At 54.3% G+C, this 24,481-nt stretch overlaps 1 protein-coding gene across 2 annotated transcripts in view; it reads right to left on the reverse strand.

Annotated features, from left to right (window-relative positions):
- CNTN4 (contactin 4) overlaps nucleotides 1-24,481 on the reverse strand; it is a 375,259-nt gene that overhangs the window by 182,681 nt on the left and 168,097 nt on the right. For both annotated transcript variants that reach the window (XM_081159480.1, XM_081159479.1), the window contains exon 3: nucleotides 13,211-13,356. In XM_081159480.1, the coding sequence (XP_081015606.1) occupies nucleotides 13,211-13,265 (55 nt within the window). In that variant the 5' untranslated portion in view covers nucleotides 13,266-13,356. The remainder of the gene's footprint in view (nucleotides 1-13,210; nucleotides 13,357-24,481) is intronic.

The raw sequence follows: 24,481 nt of genomic DNA on the forward strand, positions 1-24,481 counted from the left end.
GACAGTGACGCCACCCACTGCTAGTGACTCTCCGTCGCCTCCGTAGATGCACAGAGGGTGCCGTCTACACTGGAAGGAAGGAGACACAGGAGGAAGGTCCAGGAGTTGGGCGCTACGGAGAACAGACCCTGGAAGGTTTGGACCTGGCGACACGCCATGGCGGTCAGACAGACAGACAGACTAGTTTTGAGTTCTGCTCTGCCCTTCACCTCGGCAGCACCTTGGGAAATCACTCAAACTCCGTAGCCTCGTTTCATCACATGTAAACTGGAGCCTACAGGGAGCGACAGTGCTCAGCATGAGCCGAACTCCAACCAGGCGCCCGTGAGCTGACTCGGGGTAACCCTCAGGTCTGAGGCGGGCAACGGGCAGTTTCCCAGACTGCGCACAGTGTGATGCAGGGGACCTGAGGAAACGTGCTACTCATACTGACCTGTGACGTCTGCAACAGTGTAACAATATACAAAGAATGTGCTTATAACAAATACTCAGTTTCAAGGCAGCTGCTTAGTCTACTTTAAACCAAAACTATCATTGATTTTTTTATTTAAGATTTTTTTTATTGATTTATTTTTTAGAGAGAGAGGGAGAGAAACATCCATGTGAGAGTGAAACATCCATCAACTTCCTCCTGCACGCCCCCTACTGGGCATGGAGCTCACAACCTGGGCCTGGGCCTTGGCGGGGAATCGAACCAGCAACCTTACGGTGCACAGGACGACGGCCGACCAACTGAGCCACACTAGGAGGAGCACGATGTGTACAGAATTTCTGGAAGCCCTGCACTAACCCATCGTGAAGATAAAAACAGGACGCCGTATGCAGACCGCTTACCACGAGCTCGGGCACGGAGAAAGTGCTCCGTAAGTGCCAGTTGCTCACAGTGTATTCGGTTGCGCAGATGAAAGAGTCTTTCTCTCAGATTAGAAATTACTTCAAAACTGCCCTGTAGTCCCATCTGAAGATGCCCTTTAACGGGCAGGGCTGTCAGCCTAAGAGCCTGAGGAAATCGGTCTCAGCTGGAACGCCCGCAGAGCACGTCTCTACCTCCCCACCGTGTTGCTGCTGGGACAGCGCCAGTCAAACGTCACAGGGCCACACACACAAACAAGCGCGTCCACTCATCCGACTGATCCGCTCACCATGGCTGCGGGGACCTACGTGTGGGGTTTGCCTTAGGAGTCGAACTCCACTGAATTTCAATTAAAGATACGTAGGTTCCTGATATTTTTTTGAATCACAGAATAAAAGTGACAGGCACATAAAATCAAGGAGGGAGTGAATGCTGGACTCCTTGCATTTCAAATATTATGTTAAAATATATATATGGGAGTGCGCACACATGTGCACACACACACACACACACACCCTGAAGTCAATTTTAAACAGAGGCAGCAAACTGAAATTGGTGCCTGGAAAGTCTAATGCTTGGTGGCTGAGATGCTGAGAGGGACAGAGTTCGCTTAGGTTTTTCTCTCTCCAGCCTCCCCTCCCTTAGAATAAACCAGAAGCCTCCCCGTGTCACAGGGACGGTGGTTCAGGGAGCCGTTGTCCCCACTGACACCCCTGTGGCCCCGGGTGTGGGGCAGCCCAGGCGTCCCTCCTCGCCAGCCGGGCCAGCGATGGCCCTGAGCGGGCCGCCCCGTGACCCGGGGGGGAAAGGAAATCGGGGTAGAGTCCTGCCCGGTCCTGGGAGCAGCGGAAGGGAGGCCAGGCCAGGCTGCCTGGCTCGGAGCACCTCGGAATTCAGAATGTGTCGCCACCTCAAAACAGCCGGGGAAGGGAGGCTGTCAGAGAGTCAGAAAAATCAATTCTGGAGGCAACCAAAGCATGAATACAAATCCCAGCAGCTGCCTGTTAGAAGTGATGGAACAAAAAAGTCCTTTTTGTGGGGGAGGGGAAAAACCAAACCCAGGACCTGCAAGGCCGCCCTCCTCCCGTGGGTTGTCCCAGGTGTTTCTGTTCCGGAGGGTCGGTCGGGGGCACACGGGTTTTAAGGGACACACGGCCTGGGGCGGGGTGGGGCTGAGATGGAATCTGCGTGGCTGGGCTCTGGCTCTCAGCAGCTGCTCATCCATCTCTCCTGTCCTTAGGCCGCTGGTTCCTCCTCTGCACCTTTTTGGGGAACAGCTGGGGGGCCGTCGCCAGGGGCAACAGCCCTCCCCTGAACCTCCTCTGAGTCAGGACTCAGGAGACCTGTGTCGGGACAGGGCTGCGCGGCACCTTTAGGGGCTCTAGTCGAAGCTTGTCGTTCAGGAAGAGTCTGAAGCTCCTGAGACTCCTGGGAGGGTGACTGCTGGCCCGGGAAGGTGCGTCCCAGCTCAGGGGCACTGTCCCTCCTCCACGCCTGGTACACGGTCCTTGTAACCTCCCAGCAGAGCTCTGGCCGGGCTGCGAGCTCAGGCAGCCTCACATGCTGGCTACGGGACAGGTAAGGACAGGACGCAGGGATGGGTGGCAGCCGCAGGGGAACGTCGGTCGCCTCGAGGGTGCCCTGGTGGCGGCCGGCAGTGGCTGCCCGAGCCCTTGCCCACAGGCCTGGGGGTGAGCTTGTCTCTCATCCGTTCCCGCCAGAGAGCTCACGGCACTTGTTCAGGGAGCTCCCTAAACAGTGTCTGAGTTCACAGTGGCTATGAGTGGAAACCAGATAATTTCAAATAGGAAAACACTATCAGGGAAGTTTTCGCTGAACACATCACTGTGTCCTGTGCGCGGTGATGACAGATACGACCGTAATCAGATGAGCAGAAAATTTGCTATAGGTTTAAATCCAGTCTTTCAAATACCTCGGCACACAGCGCTCACGATGGAAATCATATCTACAGGACGGCCTCAGGGCTGCAGGAGAGGAGGCCGAGTGGGGCAGTGATAGAAACCATGGGCTTCAGAGGAAACTGCCGGGCTCTCGTCCTGCCTCACTCGCAGAGTAACTAGAGAGAAGTCCTGAACTTCTGCAAGTCTCCTTAGCTCAAAAATGGGCACAACGGCCTGGCTGGTGCGGGTCAGTAGTTGAGCGTCAACCGGTGAACCAGGAGGTCACGGTTCGATTCCTGATCAGGGCACAGGCTGGGTTGGGGCTCGATCCCCAGCAGGGGGTGTGCAGCAGGCAGCCGATCAATGACTTTCTCTCATCAGTGTTTCTCTCTCTCTCCCTTTCTCTCTCTGAAATCAACAAAAAAATAGGCTTAATAAAAGAATCTACTTCTCCGGGTGGGTGTGCACACTAAACGAAAACATACACACGTGTGTGTACACACACACACACACATATATACACGTATCTCACATGTCCCTCTCGGTTCTTTCCGACCACCAGGCAAACACCCTACACACGACTTCTGGTTCTATTATTAAGACTCAGATTAGGGTTGTCAACATCATCATCTTTACCTAAATGAAAACATAAAAAGAATGTCCGTTTTACCCGTCTGCTAAAATTACGTAAATGTGCTCAATGTGTAAACTGTAATTTGTTTAGCAAATTAATTTGTATGCAAATCAAAATAAGAATTATGTATAATTCAATATGCTCCTCTCCAAGGAAATATGCAAATCAGGGTGGTTACAAGGTCTATTTTAAACATTTAATCTTATATCTACAGTTGAACTGCAGGCTCCTTAAGAGATTATCAATGTTTGGATGCATCTGCACATGTATTCACTGGCTGTTTTTAATTATACCTTCATGTGAAAGGCATATCCTACAGAGCTAATGTTTTTCAAGAAGTTTAGACTCTGAGAACAGTGTCATCTCACGAACTCCTAGGAGGGTGAGAGTCCAAGGGCTGCTTGTGTCTTACCTGGTATCGGATGGATGATGCTGAGCGAGTCTCCCACTGAAGGCTGAGCCTCCCAGATGTTCGTATACCCGCTCGTGTAAGCACCATGTGAGTCTCCGCTCACCTGCCCACTAGGAGGGGGACCAGCCTGCTTTCCCCGCAGGACGGGCTGCCCTCAGCTCAGGTCATCCTGCAGCCAGGGCTCCACGCTCCAGGCAAGGGGGCCTCCCCGGGACTGAGGCTCCGAGGGGCTGGGAGCCTTGTTCTAGCACCGACACAGCCCACCGGGGGCCACGCAACCTGCTACCCTGTGTGAGCTGCCTTAGTGTCGGCTCCACTCCTGGCAACTGTGAATGAGTGACGTCCACAGTGTCCCAGGAAGGATGGTCCTGTGTGACCTTCCTCTGCCCTTTCCAAACAGGACCTAACTCCTTTCTACCAAAAGTACCCCATCCCGCCCTGACCACGTGGCTCAGCTGGATGGAGGGACTCAGGACGACAAACAGAAAGTGGTGGACAGGACATTCAATCACGTGTCCTGCAACAAGGCCGGGCGGCCCCTTCCTGCTTTTCCTCTGGATCGTCTGCTCCCAGAGGAGACCAGGGGCCACGGGTGAGGGGTCACGAGCAGCCACGCAGGAGAGCCCTGTGGTGAGGAACAGAGGCCTCCCACCAACGGCGGCATCGACAGGCCAGTCATGTGACCGACCCAACTGGACAGTGACCCTCCAGCCCCTCGGGACTTCAGAAACTGCCCCCAGGTGACACTGGGCTCCCACTTCTTGCTGGACCCTGAGTCAGAACCAGACGCTAAGCTGGTCCCAAATTCCTGACCCAAATAGGTTGCTTGAGATTATAAAAGTTAATCACTGTTTTATGAAAAGACAAATAATGAAGAAAAGAGGGTCACATGAAAACGCGATTTATGTGACTTTGTGGGTGCGCCTGACCCCTGGCGGGTATCGTAGCGTCCAGTTTTGGCTGGAAGACGCGATCCTTTGGGTTAGCATTTCCCGAGATGCGGGACGTGTAACACTGACGGTTGAGATAATTTTTAGATCGTACCAAGATAAGACACTAAATAAAACTGACTTGCTTAAGAATAAATTCACTTTTCTTTCAATTAATTCTCTCTGAGTTCTTCTGATCAGATTAAAGACGTCTCAGTTGACGCCAACATGTCTTAACAACCTGTCTAACGTGTGACAGTCTTATTTCGTGGGGAAATTTCAGGACTCAGCATCCGTCATCTGAGAACAAGTGAGGCTTGAACATGTTGTTGCTAAAATATTTATTTTATTGTTATTTTTAATTCATAATAAGCAATATTGCTGTGATAACATTCCTTTTAGTAAAAAGCTGAGATGATAAAAAATTGAACTAAATAATAACACAAGAAGAGTACAGATTGGACCAGACAGAGAACTGAACTTTGGGCAATGCTGGCCTAGCAGGCTCATTGGCTTTACTGGTTATTTCACTCATGCAGAACCTCAGGTCCTAAGTGTCACAGTGAATCAGTTACAGTTATAAGTCCAGAAAGTGGCAAGTAAATAGAGTCCCAGACTCCTCGGGTCTCTTATAATTCTAGCATCCAAAACGCTAAAGACCAAAATTCAAGAGTGGTTTCTTTGCCTGTGTGTTTATTTATGGCTTTTATTTTTGATGTTTGTAATCGCCTTTGGTTTCTTCCCAGTCTTACTGACATGCAAGGGACATGTAACTCCGTGTGAGCTTGAAGTGCGCCTCGTAACCATCTGCTCTGTGATATGCCGCCCACTGACCAGCACAGTGAGGGGGGATCGCTCGCCTTCCCTTGCCACCCAGTTACAAGTTCCTCTTCCGAACTGATTTCAAGTCACTGAACAAAACATACATTTATTTACTTTTTTAATTCTCACCGAGGACGTGCTTTAGAGAGGGAGAGGGAGAGAGGGAAACATCGATGTGAGAGAGAAACATCGATCGGCTGCCCTCCGCACACGCCCCAGCAGGGATCACACCAGCAGCACCGACGCGCGGTGTACGAGGGCGCTCAGCCACCTGGGCCACTCTGGCCGGGCTGAATGTGTTTACTTTTTGTTTATTTACTGGGTTGGAGGCCATTCTACACAATACGAGATCATAGACAACCGTGAAGTGAGACAGGGACGATCTGCTCTCCCTTCCCTCGTCCTCAATGCAGCCAAGGAGCAAGCAGGCGCGATCCTCGGGCCCACGAAGGCTGCAGCATCGGCGTCCCATCCGGCTGTGTTTCCAGTTAGGTGCCTATTTCGTTAAAACAGAGATTTTGTGCAAATGTTGCACCACCGGGGAGAAAAGCCTTCCCAAAGAGGGTGCCCAGGAGCTCTGCTGAAGGGAAAGCAGGGGACGGGGAGGGGGGAAGACTCATTTCCACTCGACAATTTCCACCTCACAAGGCTCACTCGGGTGCATCTTGCATTTGCTCGTTTTACCAGGAGGTCCGAGCTTCTGAGTAAAATTCTGCAGAGAACAGCTGATCGGGTTCTGGCAAAAACGGTCGACCCAACAAATACTGCTGCATTTTCATGATTTACTCTTCTACTTACGGATGTGAATTTGTTTGGGTTTGGTTTTCTCCTTTGAATTATCGCAATTCCCATGGGAGGTGCTATTTTATTCTGTGGACAAGGTCTTGTGAGCGAATGTCACCCCCCCTTAGATGCAGCACCGGAGACCACACATAGCAAGCGCCCGCCCCATCTGAGTCCATGAACACATGAGCCCGAGTTTTAAACAAATAAATTAAACTTTACCCGTTGCAACTCAGAGGGAGGTGAACAGTTGGAGCCTGGAGGAGTGTTTAAAGACAATTTCATTAGCTCTGCATCTGTATTTTAAGCTGAGATATAATTAGACTGAGAAAGCAGGGAAGGTGGGAGGCAGAGAGGGGAACATCTCAGAGGGGGTCAGAAATAATGAAGATCCCACGGGGGGTGCAGAAAGCAGGTGCCGACCACGGGGAGATACAAGCTGGGGCTGAGGAGAGAGATCTCCGTGGAGAGGAGGCAGAGACCACTGTCCTGTGGCTACAGACAAGAAATAAAGTAGCTCTGGGGGGCGGCACCTACACAGCGTAACTTGGTCTCCTCCACAGTCACGGAGCCAAGAGTAACGCAGATTTATCTCAGCACCACGCCCAGGTCCGCTACAGGTCCCACCGAGGGGCAGCTTCTGACCTCCTAGCTTTAGGGTTCATTGACGAGAACCCTGGGTTTCCCCGGATTTCCCAGTAAGCCACGCAGGGCACGTGAGTTTCAGGTAAATTGTTTTAGCCACGAGATTACAAGCTCCTTAAATCTATGGACTAAGTTACAAATCTCTTGGTATTTCATAGGAAGTAGTAGATGCTCAGTAAACTGTCGTCAAATACATGAGTAAATTAATGTCGTGTGTAGCATTTTTAAGAGGAACCGGAAGTTCTAACTCGTCTCGAGAAGGAGGAAATCTCTTCTGATTTATCTGCCCGCGTCAAAGGCCTGCCTGTTACTGCCCAGCATCACTGTCTTAAGACGGAAGCAGCTGACAAAGGCAGTCAAAACCTTTCCTGAAAACGCCTCAGGAATAAAGCTCACACCCGTTTACATAAACAGTGTGGACGTTTTATGACGTAACGAGAATGACGGCGTCTCTACCAGGAGAAATTGCCATTTTGATAAAAATCAATCAACTGCGGCCACCGCTTCACCCTTTGTCTGGAAGCCGAGCGGGGGAAGCCGGGCAGAGGGGGGAGCCCCGCGCCCCGGCCTTTTCCTTTGCCCAAGCGGGCGCTGGGCGGACAGGAGCACAGCTGGGGCGGCCCGAGGCTCGGGCTGCGGAAGGGACCCGTCTGTGCCCGTGGGTGGTGCCAACCGCTGGCCTGAGAGGGGCAGGCGCCTCCTTCCGTGTCTCGGGCGGTGCCGAGGCGTGCCCTGACTCCTGTCCCCACGGCCACGCGCAGGGTGCACGTCCAGCGGGGCTGGGTCCTTCCTGGCGGAGGTGCCAGGCGAGCGAGGCGGCGCGGCGGAGAGCGGGGCGCCTCCGCGGTGTTCTGTTAGAGGGCGAGCCCCCGAGAACAGGAGCTAGTGTCCGCACACGTCATGGCACAGCGGGCGAAGGCCGGGTCTAAGCCCAGAGCAGACCCGAGTTCGAGCACTGCCTCTGCCCGCAGGGGCGCCCCGGGCAGGCGCTGAGCCACAGGCGCGGGCGGCGTGTGGACGGCTCCCAGTCCGGCCGCCGGCACCGTCTCTGGCAGGGAAACGCCCCGCCCACGCGTCCTCCTGTCGGGACCGACGTGGTCTCGGCCGCCACCGGCCTGCCAGAGGCTGCGCAGCAAGCGTTTTACAGACTGACACCTGCAAAACCCATCAAGGGCCTATCAGAGCGTCGTGGGCCGGCCTCCCCGTCGAACCCGGGTCTCCGCGAGGGGACGTGTCTGGTGGACGTGGCCTTGGGGAGACCGGAGACCGGGAGTGAGGAGGGTGGGCCGTGAGGCCCACGAGGGCGTCTGAGCAGCCGCCAGCATGACCGCCCGACTCGGGCCTCCATGGGCTGCTCTCCTCATCACCGCTGTGGTGGTGCTGGGAAAATGCATTTAAAGATCTTCCCTCATTTGGAGTCACCAGGTCCTTCTCTTTTCAGGACCCCTATTCCTTTGCAACTTCATACACTTCCAGGGGCCCCGTCACAGGGGCTCCCCAGTCCTTCCCAGGGCCAGCCCTGGACGGTGGCTCCAGCGGGCAGATCCTCAGTGTCCTGGACCCACCTATCCTGGGCGCCTGCTGGTCCCGCCATGGTGACGGCGACAGTGACATTCGCTCTGAGCCCATGCTCTCAGCCAGCACTCTTCAGAGAGCTCTACACACTTAACGGGTTTAATCGGATTTGTTTTTCATAGGTATTTACCAGTATTATTTTATCCCCATTTTACAGACGGGGTCACCTTGCAAAAGGGAGGGAAAGGCAACCGGTGTGTTAGAAACGCTGCCGTAGGACCTTCAACCACTGAGGAGGGGCGGACGCCAGTGCGCGAGGACGCCGATCCTGGTGGCGTGACTGTCATCACCGTCCAGATGACAGGGACTCTTTCACTCCAACCTGAACTGCAGTCTCAGGACAGGGCCGTGCCGGCCACTGGCGGGTCCTTGCAGGTGAGACTCCCGGCTGCTTGTGACGGGGTGAGCTCTGTGGACACTGCCGCGTACAGAGAATGCGGACGTTGTCCCTGTCCTCGCGAACCCCAAAATGAAGGTGACAGATACACCCAGCGCGCCCATGTTACAGATGGGACAAACATCGCTTGACCCACAGCAGCAAAGCGGCCGGCCGCCGAGTCTCACGTGGGAGCCCAGCTCTCGCCCAGCTCCGCCAGTGGCCCTCCCGGGCCTGGTCTGCGATGCCACAGGCGAGTCCCACGTGCCGGCCTCCGGCCACGAGGAGCAGCATCGATCCCACGTTGCAACAGAGAATCGCCACCCCGGCTGGCGGGGGGCAGCGAACCTGCGGGCTTCCCCGGGTCTGTTTCCTTCCACTTTTCCTGATTCGCTTCACTTGACAGAGTCCAGTCTTTTTTTCTTCTAGAGTCAGCAGGTCCTAGGCTGGATCGGTGAGGGGGTGTTTACGGTTCGAGGCCCCGCTGGCGGGACAGCTAAGGGCGCTGCTCACGATCCTGCTTCTGGGCCCGAGTGGGCGGTTTCCGGCTTCGGGCTGCAGGGCCGCCCCACGGCGGGCGGCGGATGGGAAGCGCCGCCCGGTTCCCTCTTCACCCCGACATGGTCAGTGCCCACGGGTATCTTCCCACCGTGGGGGCTATTAGGTTCCTAACCTGAGGCTCACGAGGAGCTTTGTGTTTGCGGCGCTATCTTCCGGGCACTTCCTGCCCAGTCTCTTCCTGAAGTCACCCCGGGGTCCCCGCTCCTGCAAGCTCCTCGGCTCTCTCCTCCGGCCTCCTCCGCTCTGCCTCCTCTCGCGGCCACGGCCGCGTAACAGCGGGAGCGACAGGGGGCCGAGCGAGCCGGGCTCTGGGGAGACGCACAGGCCCTGCGTGCGCTCAGGGTCCACGCAAACTGCCCTTCACTCAGCTCTCTGGGTCTTAACTGAATACTTGTAACTTCTGCGAGAACAGGGGCGGCGGGAGGCTTACCATCTGCCCAGAACGGCGAATTATTTGAAAATCGCCTGCTCCTGTGTTCGTTCTCGGAAGCAAATATGAGAATCTCGGGAACTGAAACACGGCGCCCGGATGTGCCGTGAGCTGGGCATTGGGTGGTCCTTTAGCAGACACGTTTCCTCCAGTTTTCCACAGTCGCCAACATTCCCTATTGTGTTGTACAAGTCACTCAATTTTTAAGAATGTTCCGCTCTGTTTCGTTGCTTGTTTTGCTCACTAGGTTCCACATATAAGTGAGATCACACGGTATTTGTCTTTCTCTGTCTGACTTATTCCGCGCAGCACAGGACGCTCTAGGTCCGTCCATGTTGATGCAAAGGGTCGGATTCCCTTCTTTTCCACGGCTGAGCAGTGCTCCCCGGTGCAGATGTGCCGCAGCTTTTCTATCCACTCGCCTCCTGAAGGACATTGGGCTGCTCCCATACCTTGGCCGTTGTGACTAATCCCGTGGTTAACAAGGGAGTACACGCTGATGTCTGAATTATGGTTCTGGATTTCTTCAGATAGATGCTCAGAACTGGACTCGCTGGGTCATGAGAAAGATGTTTTCAATCTTGAGGGGAACCTTCATCCTGTTTTCCGTGGAAGCTGCGCCAGTTTGTAAACCAGGCACAGGGAACAGAGTCGATGACACTGTGACAGGCCTGATGGTGCCGGCGGAACGGGACTTGCAGGACACATGGGTGTCCAGTCACTGTGCCGTGCTGTGCGCCTGAAACTAATACAGTACCAAGTGCCAGATAATTAAAAAATAAAAATGTAATAAAAGAAGAAGGAAGAGTGTTCCACACGCTTGTCAGCTTCCTTCACGGACAAGTCTTTGCTCTAATTACTGTCCGAGGCCGAGTCCAGCGCTTGGCAAATGGGCAGAACCTCCCATCACACCGGGAACGAGGCACCAAGGCCCTGAAGCAGCCGGCGGCCCCTTCGGGGGCGGCTCTGGCGGGAGGGCCGGCCTGTGCCCTGGGATCACGGGTCTTACTTAGGGAAAGGGGTAAGAGACTCACGAACTATGGTAAACGGCACAGACGTACACATTTCCCCTGCAAAAAACTCACCAGATGCGCACGCCTAAGGAGCGGAGAAAAGAAAACAGTGAGCAGGGGGGAAATCTGCTCCAGACTCAGAGAGCCGCGTGCTACACAAATGAATGAAATCGAGACAAACAGTGAGAAAACAAAAACATTAATTAAAGCTTGACTTCACCTGCACCGAGGGAGGCATGTGGTAGGAGCATACTAATGGCATGCAAAGCGGTTTTCAAAAAAGTACACATAGAAACAATTCATAAACTGCTTCCCCAACTAAAAGTGAAGAGACACAGGTGCGCATCTCAGGTGAGAACCCAAGTTTTTCAAAACACCATGGAGATGAACAGCTTCCTTGATTTTCAACCCTTCAACTTCGAGCTATTTATTTACTCAGCACAGTGAGTTCAGTAAACACACGGCTATAGCCAAATGCTGAGAAATCCGCCAGCTGCCCTGTGCTTTACGGAGTGTTTATCCCAGAGTCGCGAGGGGGTAGGGTGGACTGTCTCAGGCGAGGCCTCATGTGGGGAGGGTCCAGGTGCATGAAAAGCTCAGGGAAGAGCAGGTGGGCGCAGAGCCGGGGCTCCCTGCAGGTTCTGACCAGAGGAGGAGAGAATCAGCAGCTCTGCAGGAGATGGCTACGTGTGCAAACGCCCCATGATGGGGAACTCGACGGAGGCAAGGACTTCAGGATCAGAAGGTAGGGCATTACCAGGCTCACCGGGGAGCACGCGTTTGCATTTAAAAACACAGGAAGAGCCCAGCTGGGGTGACCCGGTTGGCTGAGCGTCGTCGCAGGCACCAGGAGGTCGCCGGTTCGATTCCTGGTCAGGGCACATCTGGGTTGTGGGCTCGGTCCCCAGCAGGGGGCCTGCAGGAGGCTGCCGATCCACGACTCTCATCATTGACGTTTCTCTCTCTCCCCCTCTCCCTTCCTCTCTCTGAAACCAATAAAAACATATTTAAAAAAAAATAGAGAGAAGGAATAGCAGGATGTTTAGAATGAGTCTGCACTGTGAACGGCCCAGGTCAAGGAGGCAGCGACATCCTGTCGCATGAGGGTCACAGCTATGGACTTGGAGTTGGTCTGCTTGAGTTTAAACCTTATCGGTTCTGCCACTGACTCGCTTGGCGTCCTTGGCGGAGTTTCTTAGCTCCCTCACACTCCAGTAATACTATTAATAGCGATAGTCATAAGAGTAACAACAGATAGTAAATACGTCTAGTGGTCATGAGACAATGAGGTGAGAGAAGGATCCACGTACACTGGGATGGCCACGGCCACCCCGAATCGTGTAACAGTTGTGAACAGTTTGCTACCTCAGGCTGTTAGTCTGTCCAGCTACAGGACTCAGCTCACCGAGCTGGAAGAGGCAGTGACTGTCTGTCTCGCTCAGGACTGTACCCCAGTTCCTACCACAGAGCTGCTCCCCGCAAGGCGGGTCCTCGGTGACATTATGTGAGTGAATAAGTGCTTGAGTCAAGGCGGTGGTGGTTCAAACCTCATTTACGTTGTAAAGGTGCAAATCTACTCCAGGCATCCCTCCTGGACTTGACATTCTGAATTACAGAGCAGGTCAACTAGGCACATTCCCGGCAAACCCGGAGAGGTGCCCACCCCGGCGGCCTGGAGGCTGGTCCTCCGTCATGCAGGTGGACACCGCGTCACAGACGCTGCCGATGGTCTCAAACCTTCCAGAAACCGAGAAAGCCTCCAACAGCACCTTGGAGCTTTCTAAAGCCCCGTCCCGTAGCTGACCACAAGTACAGGGTGAGCCCTGCTGTCTTATGCATTCTGGCTCCTGCTAGTGTATTGAACTGAAACCCAGAGAGAGTCGCTATCCAACGATGGAATTATACCAACAAAGACACAGACAGAGCTCCCATAGCGACTTCGGTCCACGGCGCCAACGCCCGTGACACCCTCAACCGTATCGTCGGGTTTACTGCTCAGTATCTCCGTGCAGCTGAGCACTGGGATGAGCGAAAATAACAACTTTCACACTAAACAATGGCTCACACAACTCTGAAAGGACCAGAAACATCAGCGCCAGCTTCGGACACCACCCCGTGGAAAGAGCGGCTAAGAGCCATCAGCGAGCGCACTCAGCAGCTGTCCCGGTCCCCGCACGCAGAGTTGGATCACCGCGTCTGAAGTGAGGGCCCCGCTTGAGTAAGTGTGAAATACGGTGGCGTCTTTTAAATCAGAAAGTTTAAAAATGGCACGCTACCTGCAAGGCCCACCACGAACGACTGCAGGATGAGCAGTTCCCATGGCAACCTCATCTTCAGTCTCGAGGTCAAAGGAGCCTCGCGTCCAGTAACAAGCGGACAGGACAGGGCAGCTGCTGCTTTTAAGTTTCCTTCAACCTGTAACCTGCGGGAGAGAGGAGACACTGCCGTGAGACTCGGGAACACTTCCTGTGGCCTCTGCAAACTGCTGTTTACTTGCATGCAAATAAGGTTCTACTGGGAAGACAGGAGGTGTTAAATTATACACAGGAAGCTGGTGTCGCTCCCTTTGTTTCTGCCAAACAATATGAAGGTGGCGACTGGAGACGACTCCCCAGGAAGAACAGACCTGAGCCAACTGGAAGGCAGGGGAATCGACTATTTTTTACAGGGTCCTTCCCATCCCTTAGTCTCCAGTCCTGAGTCTTAATTATTTTCTAACTAATGCACCCAGGCCATTGAGTACAGAGGGCCTGCCACTGAACAGGCAGGGTCATCCGGGGTGGGCTGGGGGAACCCCACGGTTTAGAACGGACTCATGTGTGGGGAAATTATAGGTCAGGTCAAACCTTTCCCACGTTCCACGTTTTGTCCCTAAAATGCAACAGAAACTGGAGAGAAATTCTACCCCCTCTGAGCAGCTGTCTGCTAGGTTTTTTGGACAAATAATTCTCCCATTTGCCAGGGATCTTAAAACAGGAGATGTCAGCGGACAAGGCAGGCTGCCGGTTCTGTGAACCTACAGTGACAGAGCAGGTCGGCGACTGAGTGAAGCAGGTGGGGGCACAGGCAGGTCCTGTCTGAGGGCAGGTGCCCCTCCACTCAGGCTCCTGGCCAGCAGGTGGGCACAGGCCCAGGGCTGAAGCAGCGCCCATGACTTTTCAAAGACAAGATGAACATATTTTTGTATTTTGAAAATATCCCAAGATTTAAATGTTAGAATCAGATCAAATATTTTTTGAACACTGTGTGAGCGAAGTGAAGCCACAGGTCCTCAGGGTCCAAAGGACTGCGACAGGATCTTAGCTAAACAGAACTCACTGCGCCTGCCCTGCCCCCCCCCCAGGCGTCTAGGGAGCAACTTTGCTTGTGGGACACTCAGGGAGGCCCTGGGCCTGCCCAGAGGGGGACCCCAGCTCTGCCCTCAAGGACCTCCTTGTCCAGGGGGCAGCGACCCTCCACTTCATGCTCAATGTGGAGGAGGGGCCTTCCCGGCCGGGACCCTTGATGGAGCAGATGAGCTCCCACGGGGGCTGAAGGAAGAACGGGCAGGGTGCCTGTTACTCATCAGCTAATCAAATCGACGAGAAACCCAGGGAGCCCGACACTCGAGCTCTCCTTACAGTCGTGGCTGCAGCCAGTCCTGCGGGCCTGGGTGGCAGCCCCCCGGCTCCCTCTCCTGGGGGTTACTCGTGGCTGAGTGAACGGAACCTCTCTGAAGGCTGCCCGGTGCCATCAGATGCACGGTCTGGCTGTTTATTACGCAGCCCCTGTGGCACCGCAGATAGTGACCTGGGGCTCATCTCACCCCCGCTGAGGACGCCACTGCGAGTGAACGCGGGCTCGCCGGAGACCACGGACCCAGCACGTCGACCCAGGGCTCGGCGCTGATTTATCCGGTGTGGGCCCCGGAGCCTCTGCGTTTACCAGGCAGCCATCAGGAAGCCGACGTGGTCCCCTGTGTGAGGACCAGGGGGACTCGGCGGCCGGCGGCTGGGAGCGGACAGTGTCTCTACCGAGGGTGTTCCCGGCCCTCCTGACATGCAGGCGGTGAGGCCCTCGCAGACGGAAAGGATGTGCTGGTCAAAGCAATCTGTTAACGTCCTCAGCAAATGATCAGGGTATTAATAATTAATCCTGCGAGGGAAATGTCATCTCGGACCCCGGGATTGATCTACAATAAGTCATTTCTTGAAGCAATTAAAATTAGCTTAGGGACGGATCCAATTACACAACCAAGATTTAATCCATGATACGATGCTACATACGGTGTGTTCCTGTTAGTAGCGGTGGGTTTTTAGGATGAAGGAAGCTAAGGGCCCCGTGGCCTTTATTTACATCCGGGTGGGGGAGGCTCCCCTTCACCAGTCGGAAGGAGCAGGGCCCTGGCGGTCATCGGTCTAGCGGGCTGGGGGGCAGGGCTGCAGGCTGCTGCAGGGAGCTGGAGATTGATGAGTCTCGTGTGGGATTGTGGGGCAGGATGCGAAGTTTCATAATTTCGGTTTCTCTGCCAGGGCCAGAAGGAGAGCTGCGGATGAGCCTAGAGTTATGGCCGCAACCGGTCTCCCCTGCGGCTCGAGGCCCCGGCTTCATCCCAAGGTGGATGGAGCAGAAGGGAGCGTGCTCAGCACTAATCCGGGACCTTGCCCGGGAATTAGACCTGTAAATCCTGGGAGGTGGGACTGGGTTGCTTTGCCTGGCTGAGTCAGAAGATGGATAACCGAGAATTCTCAGTATATCTTCTCACACTGCGTCTCAGAGCAAAATTCCTACAGCCTCCAACCTTCAAATGATGCTGATACCGACAGTCAGGCTCAGGACCCCCCGTGAAGTGCTGAGGACAAGCCTGGTTCTCCCCACACGTCCCGTTTCCCGAATCTACTTCAGGGTCTGATCCTGTGATTGTCGGTTTCAGCTGCTGCTTGATTAAAATTCTGCGGGCACCGAAACAGTCTAATTCAGCTCAACAGGGGAGTAGGTGAACTTCCTGTGTGGCAGGGGCGGTGCCCGGGCTGGGTGTGCACAGGTAACAAGCTCACTGTTCACCCGGCAGGGGGGGCGGCCACACCTGTCCTCCCACCCAAGGCAGTGCAGGTAGAGAGTTTAGTGAGCACCAGGTCTGAGCACAGCCAAGAGCATCCCCTGCTGAGCCAAGGTGGGGTGGGCAGGCCGGGGGCCGCGAGAACGCTCTGCGGAGGACTGACAGTTTAAGCTGAGCCCTGAAGGACAGACGAGAGAGGGGACAGCAAACAGGCAGGCGGCTGAGAACTTTGGGTGTTCAAGCTACTGCGACACGGGTCACGAAAGAGCCACGTCCGCCCAGCCAGGCCGCTGATCTGACCCTAGTCTGACCCTGAGCCTCCCGCCTCCAGCTGTGGGGCACATCTGTGAGATGACGGCGCCGATGCCAACCCGCCAGGCTCACCGAAGGATCGGGGAGAGCACACCGAAGACGTGAGCCCGGCCCTCGCCGAGGACAGCACAGCACAGCCAGGTCAGGGGCGGGTCCCCAGCCAGCCCCACATGTCTGTTAAAGAGCTTGGACTTGACTCTGAAGGCCAGGCGTGGGTGGTTCAGTGTGGGAAGGACACGAGTGTGCTGGGAAGGAGAATGACACGCGTTTTGAAAGCAAATATCGGTCATTAGTTAGTGAGGCTTCACACTCAAACCCTCCCAGACAGAGCTCAGGCTCGCCGGTCGGAGGGGAACTTTCCTTTATTCATCGACAGTCAAGAGGCGGGTGGAGCCGAGCCGGGCGCAGGGCAGGTGGTCAGTAACTGACACACGGGTGAAGGGATGCGCGTACCTAACATCTCCTGTGGACCTACCTCGTGCTTTACCATGTTTATCATGTAACCCTCCCGGCAGCCCCGCAGGCACCGCTGTCCTCTAGACCGTCGCAGCCCTGGGATCGGACTAGGAGAGGCTGTGGGACTGGGCTGGGGCCAGCGTCAGGCATCTAGAATCAGCGGAGCCAGGACTCGAATCCATGTCCTCACACTTCAAGCCCTGTGCTCTCCCCCCCCCCCCCCGCTGGTGTTGCTACGTGCTGTTGAGTCCCGGGGCCTGTGAGTGACGTGTCCACGGGTCCTGTCCTCACAGCCCTGCTCAGCTCCCATGGACTCAGCCTGTGCCTTCTCTTCGGGATCAGTCCATCCCATGTTTGTCTCCTCTCTCCCTGCCGCCTTCCATTCCCCAGCATCATTGTCTTTTCCAAAGAACCCTGATGTGCCCCAAGTAGGACAGCTTCGGCTTTGTCATTTTTGCCTCCAGCGACGATTCAGGCTTAACTGGCTCTCGGACCCACGTGTTCATCTTCCTGACGGTCTCCACAGAGCTCTCCTCCCACCTCGCTCTCAGATGGACCCACTGTTTCCTATCAGCCTCCTTCAGGGTCTAACGTCCACCTCTGTGCACAGGACCTGGAAGACCAGGGGGTGGATGGTGTTGGCCTTGGTCTCTACGGCACCTCTTTGCTCTTGGTGACCTCTCCTAATTCTCCCGTTGCTGCCCTGCCACGGTGCAGCCTTGTCGTGACTTCTTGGCTGCAGCCTCCAGGTGAATTGAAGACTGAACCGAGGCGAGCACAATCTGTAACGGTTTCTCCCTCTTCATTCTGTTAAGGCTGCATATTGTTTTTGTAGCCATGATTCTGACAGAAATGCAAACAAAACAATGTGTCTTTTAAGACAGGACATGAAGTCTGATGCTGACTCTTCTCTCTAACTCCCCTCTTCTCGCCCTCCTGCAGAAGCGGAGCCAGATGCCAGGGAGCCAAAGTGCAGAATATTCATAACACAGAACACAGCGTGGGCGTCGGCGCTGAGACCTTGTCAGAGGCTGCACGTCACGGGTGTGGATGCAGAAGTCTCCGTGTGACACGCGGCTGTGAATATGCCTCTCACCCTCTCGGTGTAAGAATGACAGAAACATTGTTTCCTTGCTAATTATTATTAGGGTGCAGCCGTTCTAAGGCTGGAAGTTTAGAGAGGATCATCCCCAGCCCCCGGCTGGACGGAGTGTTTGCTAACTCCCCAACCAGCTACTGAGGGGCGCCGTCAATCACAATGGCGGGAGCAGTGAGCAGAAGCGAAAGCAGGAGAGGACTCGGGCGCCCTCCGAAAGCGACCTGTCAGTCACTGCGATGGGAAATGGCATCAGTCAAATCTTGACGCTCAGCCCGTCAACAGATATTTATCGAGGGCCCGTGACTCAAAGGGCGAGGCGCAGGATTCAGACTCAAGGTCAGGGGCTGAGCCCACAAGGGCGAGGCAGCTCTGCTGGGTGCAAGACTCCTGACTACACACGTTAGTTCGGATGTCAGGTGAGTGGTGCGCAGTCTGTGTCCTGCGGTTGTGGCAGCCGCTTCTTCCTCGACAATGAAAATTCACATCCCATCAGCCATCGAATGAGCGTCCACGGGTCCCTCCTTCTCCGCGTTTCATTCCCTTTCCCGACGTCCTCCCTACTTCGAGGAGAGGGCAGGAGTGGTGCCTAGGAATGGCGACCAGGCCTGTGTCGCGTGGGGTCTCTCACTGGGCTGCTCGGGTTTTTCACGGCGCAGTGCAGAGGAGAGAAACAGGACGGGCCCGGGAGGCACGTTCGGAAAACCACACCTGCGAGCCACGGGGCGGATGGCGGGCCCGGGGCCCTTGTTTAGACCATTCTCGCTGGCTCGGGGGGGTGGTGGGGACTGTCCCCATCACAAGACCTCGGTGGAGAGCACTTTGAGGGAGTCGTCAGCGATGGTGGACTGTGTTCTTTATTTAAAGGCTCGCAGGCGTAATAGCGTCTGCCTGGTGTGCTGTTCTAACCAAAAACATAATTACCGCAGGCAGGCATCCTCTGGGGTAAAAAGCCAGCCAGCCAGCATCTCCGCCCTTCAGTCTCGGGAGGAGAGCTTACACACGCTGAGACCAGGACAGTTCTACACATCAACTGTGAAAAACCCGATTTTAAAGTTTCTTGGAGAGTCCACCCACCCACCATCAGTTTCTCGACACGCCCTCTCCTGCTAGGACCTCACTCTGCCTTGATGTGGGACCCTGACACTTTGCTCCCACGGGGACCGTTCGCACAGAGCCGAGGTCACCCCCGGTATCACAGGGCATTTCCAAAGATGACGGGCTAAGGTGCCGAATAGCTGGCTCCCGGGTCAGGGCTGTGTACCCGATGGGCAAGTTTCTGTGCCAATAAAAGCGGGGGGGCCTGTCCTGAACGGCATCATTGTATCGGGGGGGGTGCTTGGAAGATACTCAGTGAATGAATCGTAGTCACCCCCACAGCCCTGTGAGGTGTCTTGGTTCCCAGTGTGTGTCATCTCTCCACCCGTCAAGTTGGGTAACACGCACTGCTTTTCAGTTCCACGTATGGAGGTGTTACTGGAAATTTAATTCCAAGTCACAAATACATCTCCAGTATTCCCAATCTCCCCTGGTCATCCCTCACCGTCCTTCTTTAGAGGTCACCTATGTTCACTGGACTAGAGTAACACAAACACGGCTCCCTCCCCCACTCCCGCTCCCCAGAGGGCTGCCTTCCTGAGCGAGGGGCCGCTTTGCTGGTTTGCATCTCGGTATCGACTGAAATGTGCTCAGGTCACTGTTTCTCGATGGGGGGTCTTCTGGATTCGTCCGTTTTATGGATGATGGTAACTCAGCTCCCGTACAACCGCTCCCAACGACAGTCACACACACGTGCAGACCTGGCTCTACCGTTGTCCAAGTTTAGTGCTAGCACTTAACTGGGTTAATGATTTTTCAACTGAGCTTCAGAGCATTCTGCTTGTATTTCCTTTTTGTAGTACTTGGGTTTTCCTAAAGTTAGCAATCTCTTTCTTTCCCCTATCTGAAGTTTCTAAGAATATATCACAAATTCACCCTAAACATTCTGTCATAACCAAAGCTTTAAATGTGTTCGTTCAACTATACCTTGTGGTCCTTCAGTTTGAGTAGATATTTATTCAGGACATGTGGCTACTGAACACTTTACAATTCAGTTGAAAAACCAATGGGCATGGTTTGCCTTCAGCATCATTGATTTAAAAACAGAAAAGCCAGGAATTCAAAGCTACACTTATGTATATTATGTGTTTTATGTACTTATCCATGTATACGAAGCTTATCTGTGAGAGTTTCCAACACAACATGTGTAGTTAATTAGCAACATAACAGGACATGCGATTAAACTATTAATGTTGGCCTGGTGGGCATGGCTCAGGGGTTGAGCATCAACCCAGGCACCAGGAGGTCCGGGTTCGATTCCTGGCTGGGGCACAGGCCCGGGTTTCGGGCTTGATCCCCAGGAGGGGGCGTGTGGGAGGCAGCCGATGAATGACTCTCTCTCGTCACTGATGTTTCTCTCTCTCTCCCTCTCCCTTCCTCTCTCTGAAATCAATAAAAAATAAAAACACTGAGGTTGGAGGCAGTGGGTTGGTAGAATATAACAGAGAAGAACTGAGGAAATGATTAATAACAGCGTTTACAGAGCACTTACTATGTAGTGGTCTCTTATTAAGAATTAACTCATATAATCTTTAAAACAACCCTTTAAGGTGGACAAAGATATCATGTTCAAGGGTTAAATGCATTGTCCTCAGTTTGAGCTGGTAAGTAATGGAGCTCTAGATGCTTTCCCGTGAAATGTATTGAGGTATATTTTACACACACTGAGAAGCATTTTTAGTGTAAAATTTAATGAGATTTCAAAAATTTATGCAGCCATATAACCACCACCATCGTTGGGATGTGGAACATTTCCATCACCCCCAAAGTGAACCCTGGCGGAGTAGATATGGAACCAATTCTCCCGACTGTCACGCTGTAGGTTTATCCAGTAACAGGCAACTACTGTGTGTACAGAACACACAGTGTGGCATTTACTCTTACTAGCCTGCTTTTCAGAGGCCCCATCTTTCCTGTAGAAAGTCACTCCCTTATTACAGGGAAAACCGTGAAAGCAGGTCCCGGCTGGAGACCCGAGAGGGCAGGCACCACCCCTCCTTCCCAGTCCTGGGAACTGGACGCTAATTGAGGGTGTGGCCCCTTTCTTGCTTAGCCCAAGGGCATCCCTGGATCTTCCCAAAGTAGCATATCAAGTAGACAGGACAAAATCAATTTTGTTTGCAAGTAAAATAAAAATTCCTTTGCCTTGCCGCTGGTGGTTGGAAACATTAGCTCTGTAATTGCACAGGCCAGGTTTAAATCCCAGCTCTACCGTTTGGCTGCTGACCTTGGGCAAGTCATTTAACCCGCATTCCCCTCACTCTCCTCTTCAGCAAAGTGACAGTGAGGGTGCCGGGCTGCTGGAAGAGACCTGAGGACGATCCGTGGGACGGGGTTCTGCCAGCTGTAGCTGAGCATGGCGTGGAGCAGGTCAGCTTGGGAGAGGAAGGTGGCTCTGGAAGCAGGTGGCTGCAGGAAGCACACTGGGCCAAAGGGGGAAACCCCAGGACCCCCCCCCCCCCCCCGATTCTGCCCTGGGCATCACAGGAGAGCAGATAGCGGGAACCAGGGAGCAGGGACGTGGCGCAGAGACCAAGTCTCGGTCCAGCTTTCTGGGTCCTGGGCAGGAAACCCAGCAAACTTTCCCCAGTCACCCCTGCAGAGCAGGAAAGCAGGGGCTTAGCAGCCCTATCACGTTGGCGTCCTCTGCCCACTGGTGAGCGCCCGCGCGCCAGGCCTGCTAAGCTCCCACATAAATCACCGTTAATGAAGCGTGCTGCGCACAGAGACAGCAACAGGCACTTTTTAATCACCTGAACTAAAGAAGAGCTAAAGGTAAGCACAAAACACTCTAATACCTAATATATTAGGTGCAGGATTTAAGCGGCGAGAGCCCTACGCCTCGCAGAGTCTACTTGGGGGCAGGGAGAGGGGGAGTGAGCCCCGCGAGTACATTCATCATCGGTGGCCCGGCCTGGCCTGGGAGCCCCGGGCGGCCAAGTCCCGCACCTGCCGCCCAGAGGCGGGGTCTCCCTCGCCAGAAGCTGGCATCAGGCTGCGGGCAGAAATGCGCCCGCCACGAGCGGCCACAACGAGGGGCCAGCCAGCTTCTGTGCCGTGGGCTTGGGGTCCTGTGGGTCAGACGGGCTGCTGTCCTGAGAGGCGTATCTCAGAACCACGTCCTCTGGTCGCCGACTGTGGGCCAGGGTCAGGATGCTTCCAGAGCACTCTGCACCCTTCTGCATCCTATTTGGTGGAAAATACGGGTCCAGAAGCTCCCTGCACCCTAAACAGTGCCATGCAAGTGCTCACCTCCATTTTCTTGCCTTATGCACCCCAATCTGCATCTCAGATATGAAAGGGGAGAGTGATTCACTGGTGTGTTTTTTCCTTGAGTGTTTATTATGTGTCAGTATTGTCCAAAGATTTTTAAAAAATGTTTTTATTTATTTCAGAGAGAAGGGAGAGAGAGATAGAAACATCCATGAGAGAGAAACGTCATCAATGGGCTGCCTCCTGCACGCCTCCTACAGGAGATCGAGCCTGCATCTCAGGCATGCACCCTGACGGGGAATCGAACCCGTGACCTCCTGGTGCATGGGGTGGTGCTCAACCACTGAGTAACACGGGCCAGGCTACACAAAGATTTTATGCACCCTTATTCTAACTTAAGGAGGAGTGTCTGTGCCTCTCCCATTGGCTGAAAAAGAGAGTGAAGGCTGGGGGGGGGTGTTGGTAAATGCTCCTTCCCCTGCTCTCCTCGGGACCCGGACGTGGCCAGTTCCCTCCGAGCTGTCAGTGCACACACAGCACCGACATCCCGAAAGAAAGCAGAGGAGAGGGCTGGCCGACCTGTGGGCAAGGGGGCCTTGGTCTGCGCTGGTGGGGCAGGTCCTCGGACACAAACCGCAGTGACTGGATTACAGCCCGTGGATCCGGGGCTGTTAGCGGGCCCAGGCTGTCCCCTCCCATGTGCAGCAGAAACTGTCCACACGACAGTTTAGGAAAAGTTTCCTATTGCCCTCATCGATGAGTGATTATCCATCTGGTTAGTACGGTGACTGAAATAGGGACAAGTGATAACTGGTCTTTTTTAGTCAGGGGACTCGGGACAAGCTGGGCAGACGCTCCGGGTTCTCAGAGACCCAGATTCCATGCCCGGCCTGTGACATGCGGAGCAGATGTCCCTGCTGCTCTGGGTGTGAAAGGAATGAATGCCTGCCATCTCCTTGTCACTGTTCTATTTATGTTCTCACTGAAAATGCAACAAAGTGATCACTTCCAGTTACAATGTGGCTTCTACCGGAGAAGCTGCAAGGGACGGCGTGTTAATTCTTGGTGTGTTAATTCTTGCAGGCCGGTCGGGGGAGGGTTGGGTTCTCTTACAGTCATTTTTAGGCAGGGAAATGGAGGCATAAAAGAGTGCAAGGAGTTTACAACATTTAGTAAATTAAGAAGAAATATGTGCGTCTGTCTAACACTAAGGCTGGGGGGAAACAGGAACTTCACACGGGAGAGACTTAGCTGACTCCCTCGTAATCAGGTGACCAAGGCGACATCCCCAGTGGTGGTCACACTGGCCTTGTGCAGCCTCGGACGTGGCAGAGGTCACATTTATGGTTCCCTACATCGTGTCCAGAGCAAGTTCAAAGATCATGCGAGCTTGCTCACAGAAGACACGCCGGTCGGAAGAAAATTCACGTGACAGAAGAAAGTCTGGATGCCGAGGCCGCAGCCGGCCCGTCGATGCCGCTACTTTGTTGCAGTCAATTAAGATTCGACTGCAGAACAGCGGAGGGCGGGGCAGGCGGCCACGCCTGCGGCTCTGAGCGAAGGAAACGGCCGAGCGCCGGCTTCTGGCGCCGAAAGCACAGCTCCCGGGCTTCCCTAAGCTGCTTATTTACTACGGCTGCGAACTCGTCTCAGTGACACACACAGACGGGCAACGGGAAAACGGGAACAGGTGTCGCACTGCAGACGGGGTGGGCAGACAGGTTACAGTGTGAGTGCACGAAACAGTTTACTCTCGTCAGTTTATGAACTACTGCGTTATTTTCCATACGAACAACGGTAAACCTCCTTCTGCCCCACCGCGTGTCTGTATTTATGGCATCGACCTTCCTGCTGCGATGAGCAGTCTGGGCCACTGGCAAGTGAACACGCAGCAATTCTACTCCCTGTTCACTTAGGTTTTGAGACTGAGGCTGAAGCGGAGACGTGGCAACGAACAAAAGGAAGATCTGACAGAGAGCACATCCCAGGGCTGCCGTTCACGTCCACGCCCGCCCAGCTCACGCTGCTACTTTACCACCTACGGCCCCTCGCGTTTCAGCCGCGAGTTTCAAGACAGACTGTCAGTGGCGGGATAATAACTTGATGAAACGTGTCCCGCTCGTGCGCATGTTCATGTGGGCGTCAATGTACACAATCTCTCATCTGACTTCCCTGCACAGCACTGCGGGCTCAGGCCTGTCTCAGGCCGCCCTGGGGAACCTCTGTGGGAGGGACACCAAATGACTTGTTGGGAGACAGTCACCGCGATGGATGGAAAGAACAGCCCATGCAAATTCAACCGATTCCAAGCGTCCCGCGCAGGGCAAGGCGGCA

The sequence above is a fragment of the Miniopterus schreibersii genome (genome assembly GCF_964146895.1).
Source record: "Miniopterus schreibersii genome assembly, chromosome: 15".
Lineage (NCBI taxonomy): Eukaryota > Metazoa > Chordata > Mammalia > Chiroptera > Miniopteridae > Miniopterus > Miniopterus schreibersii.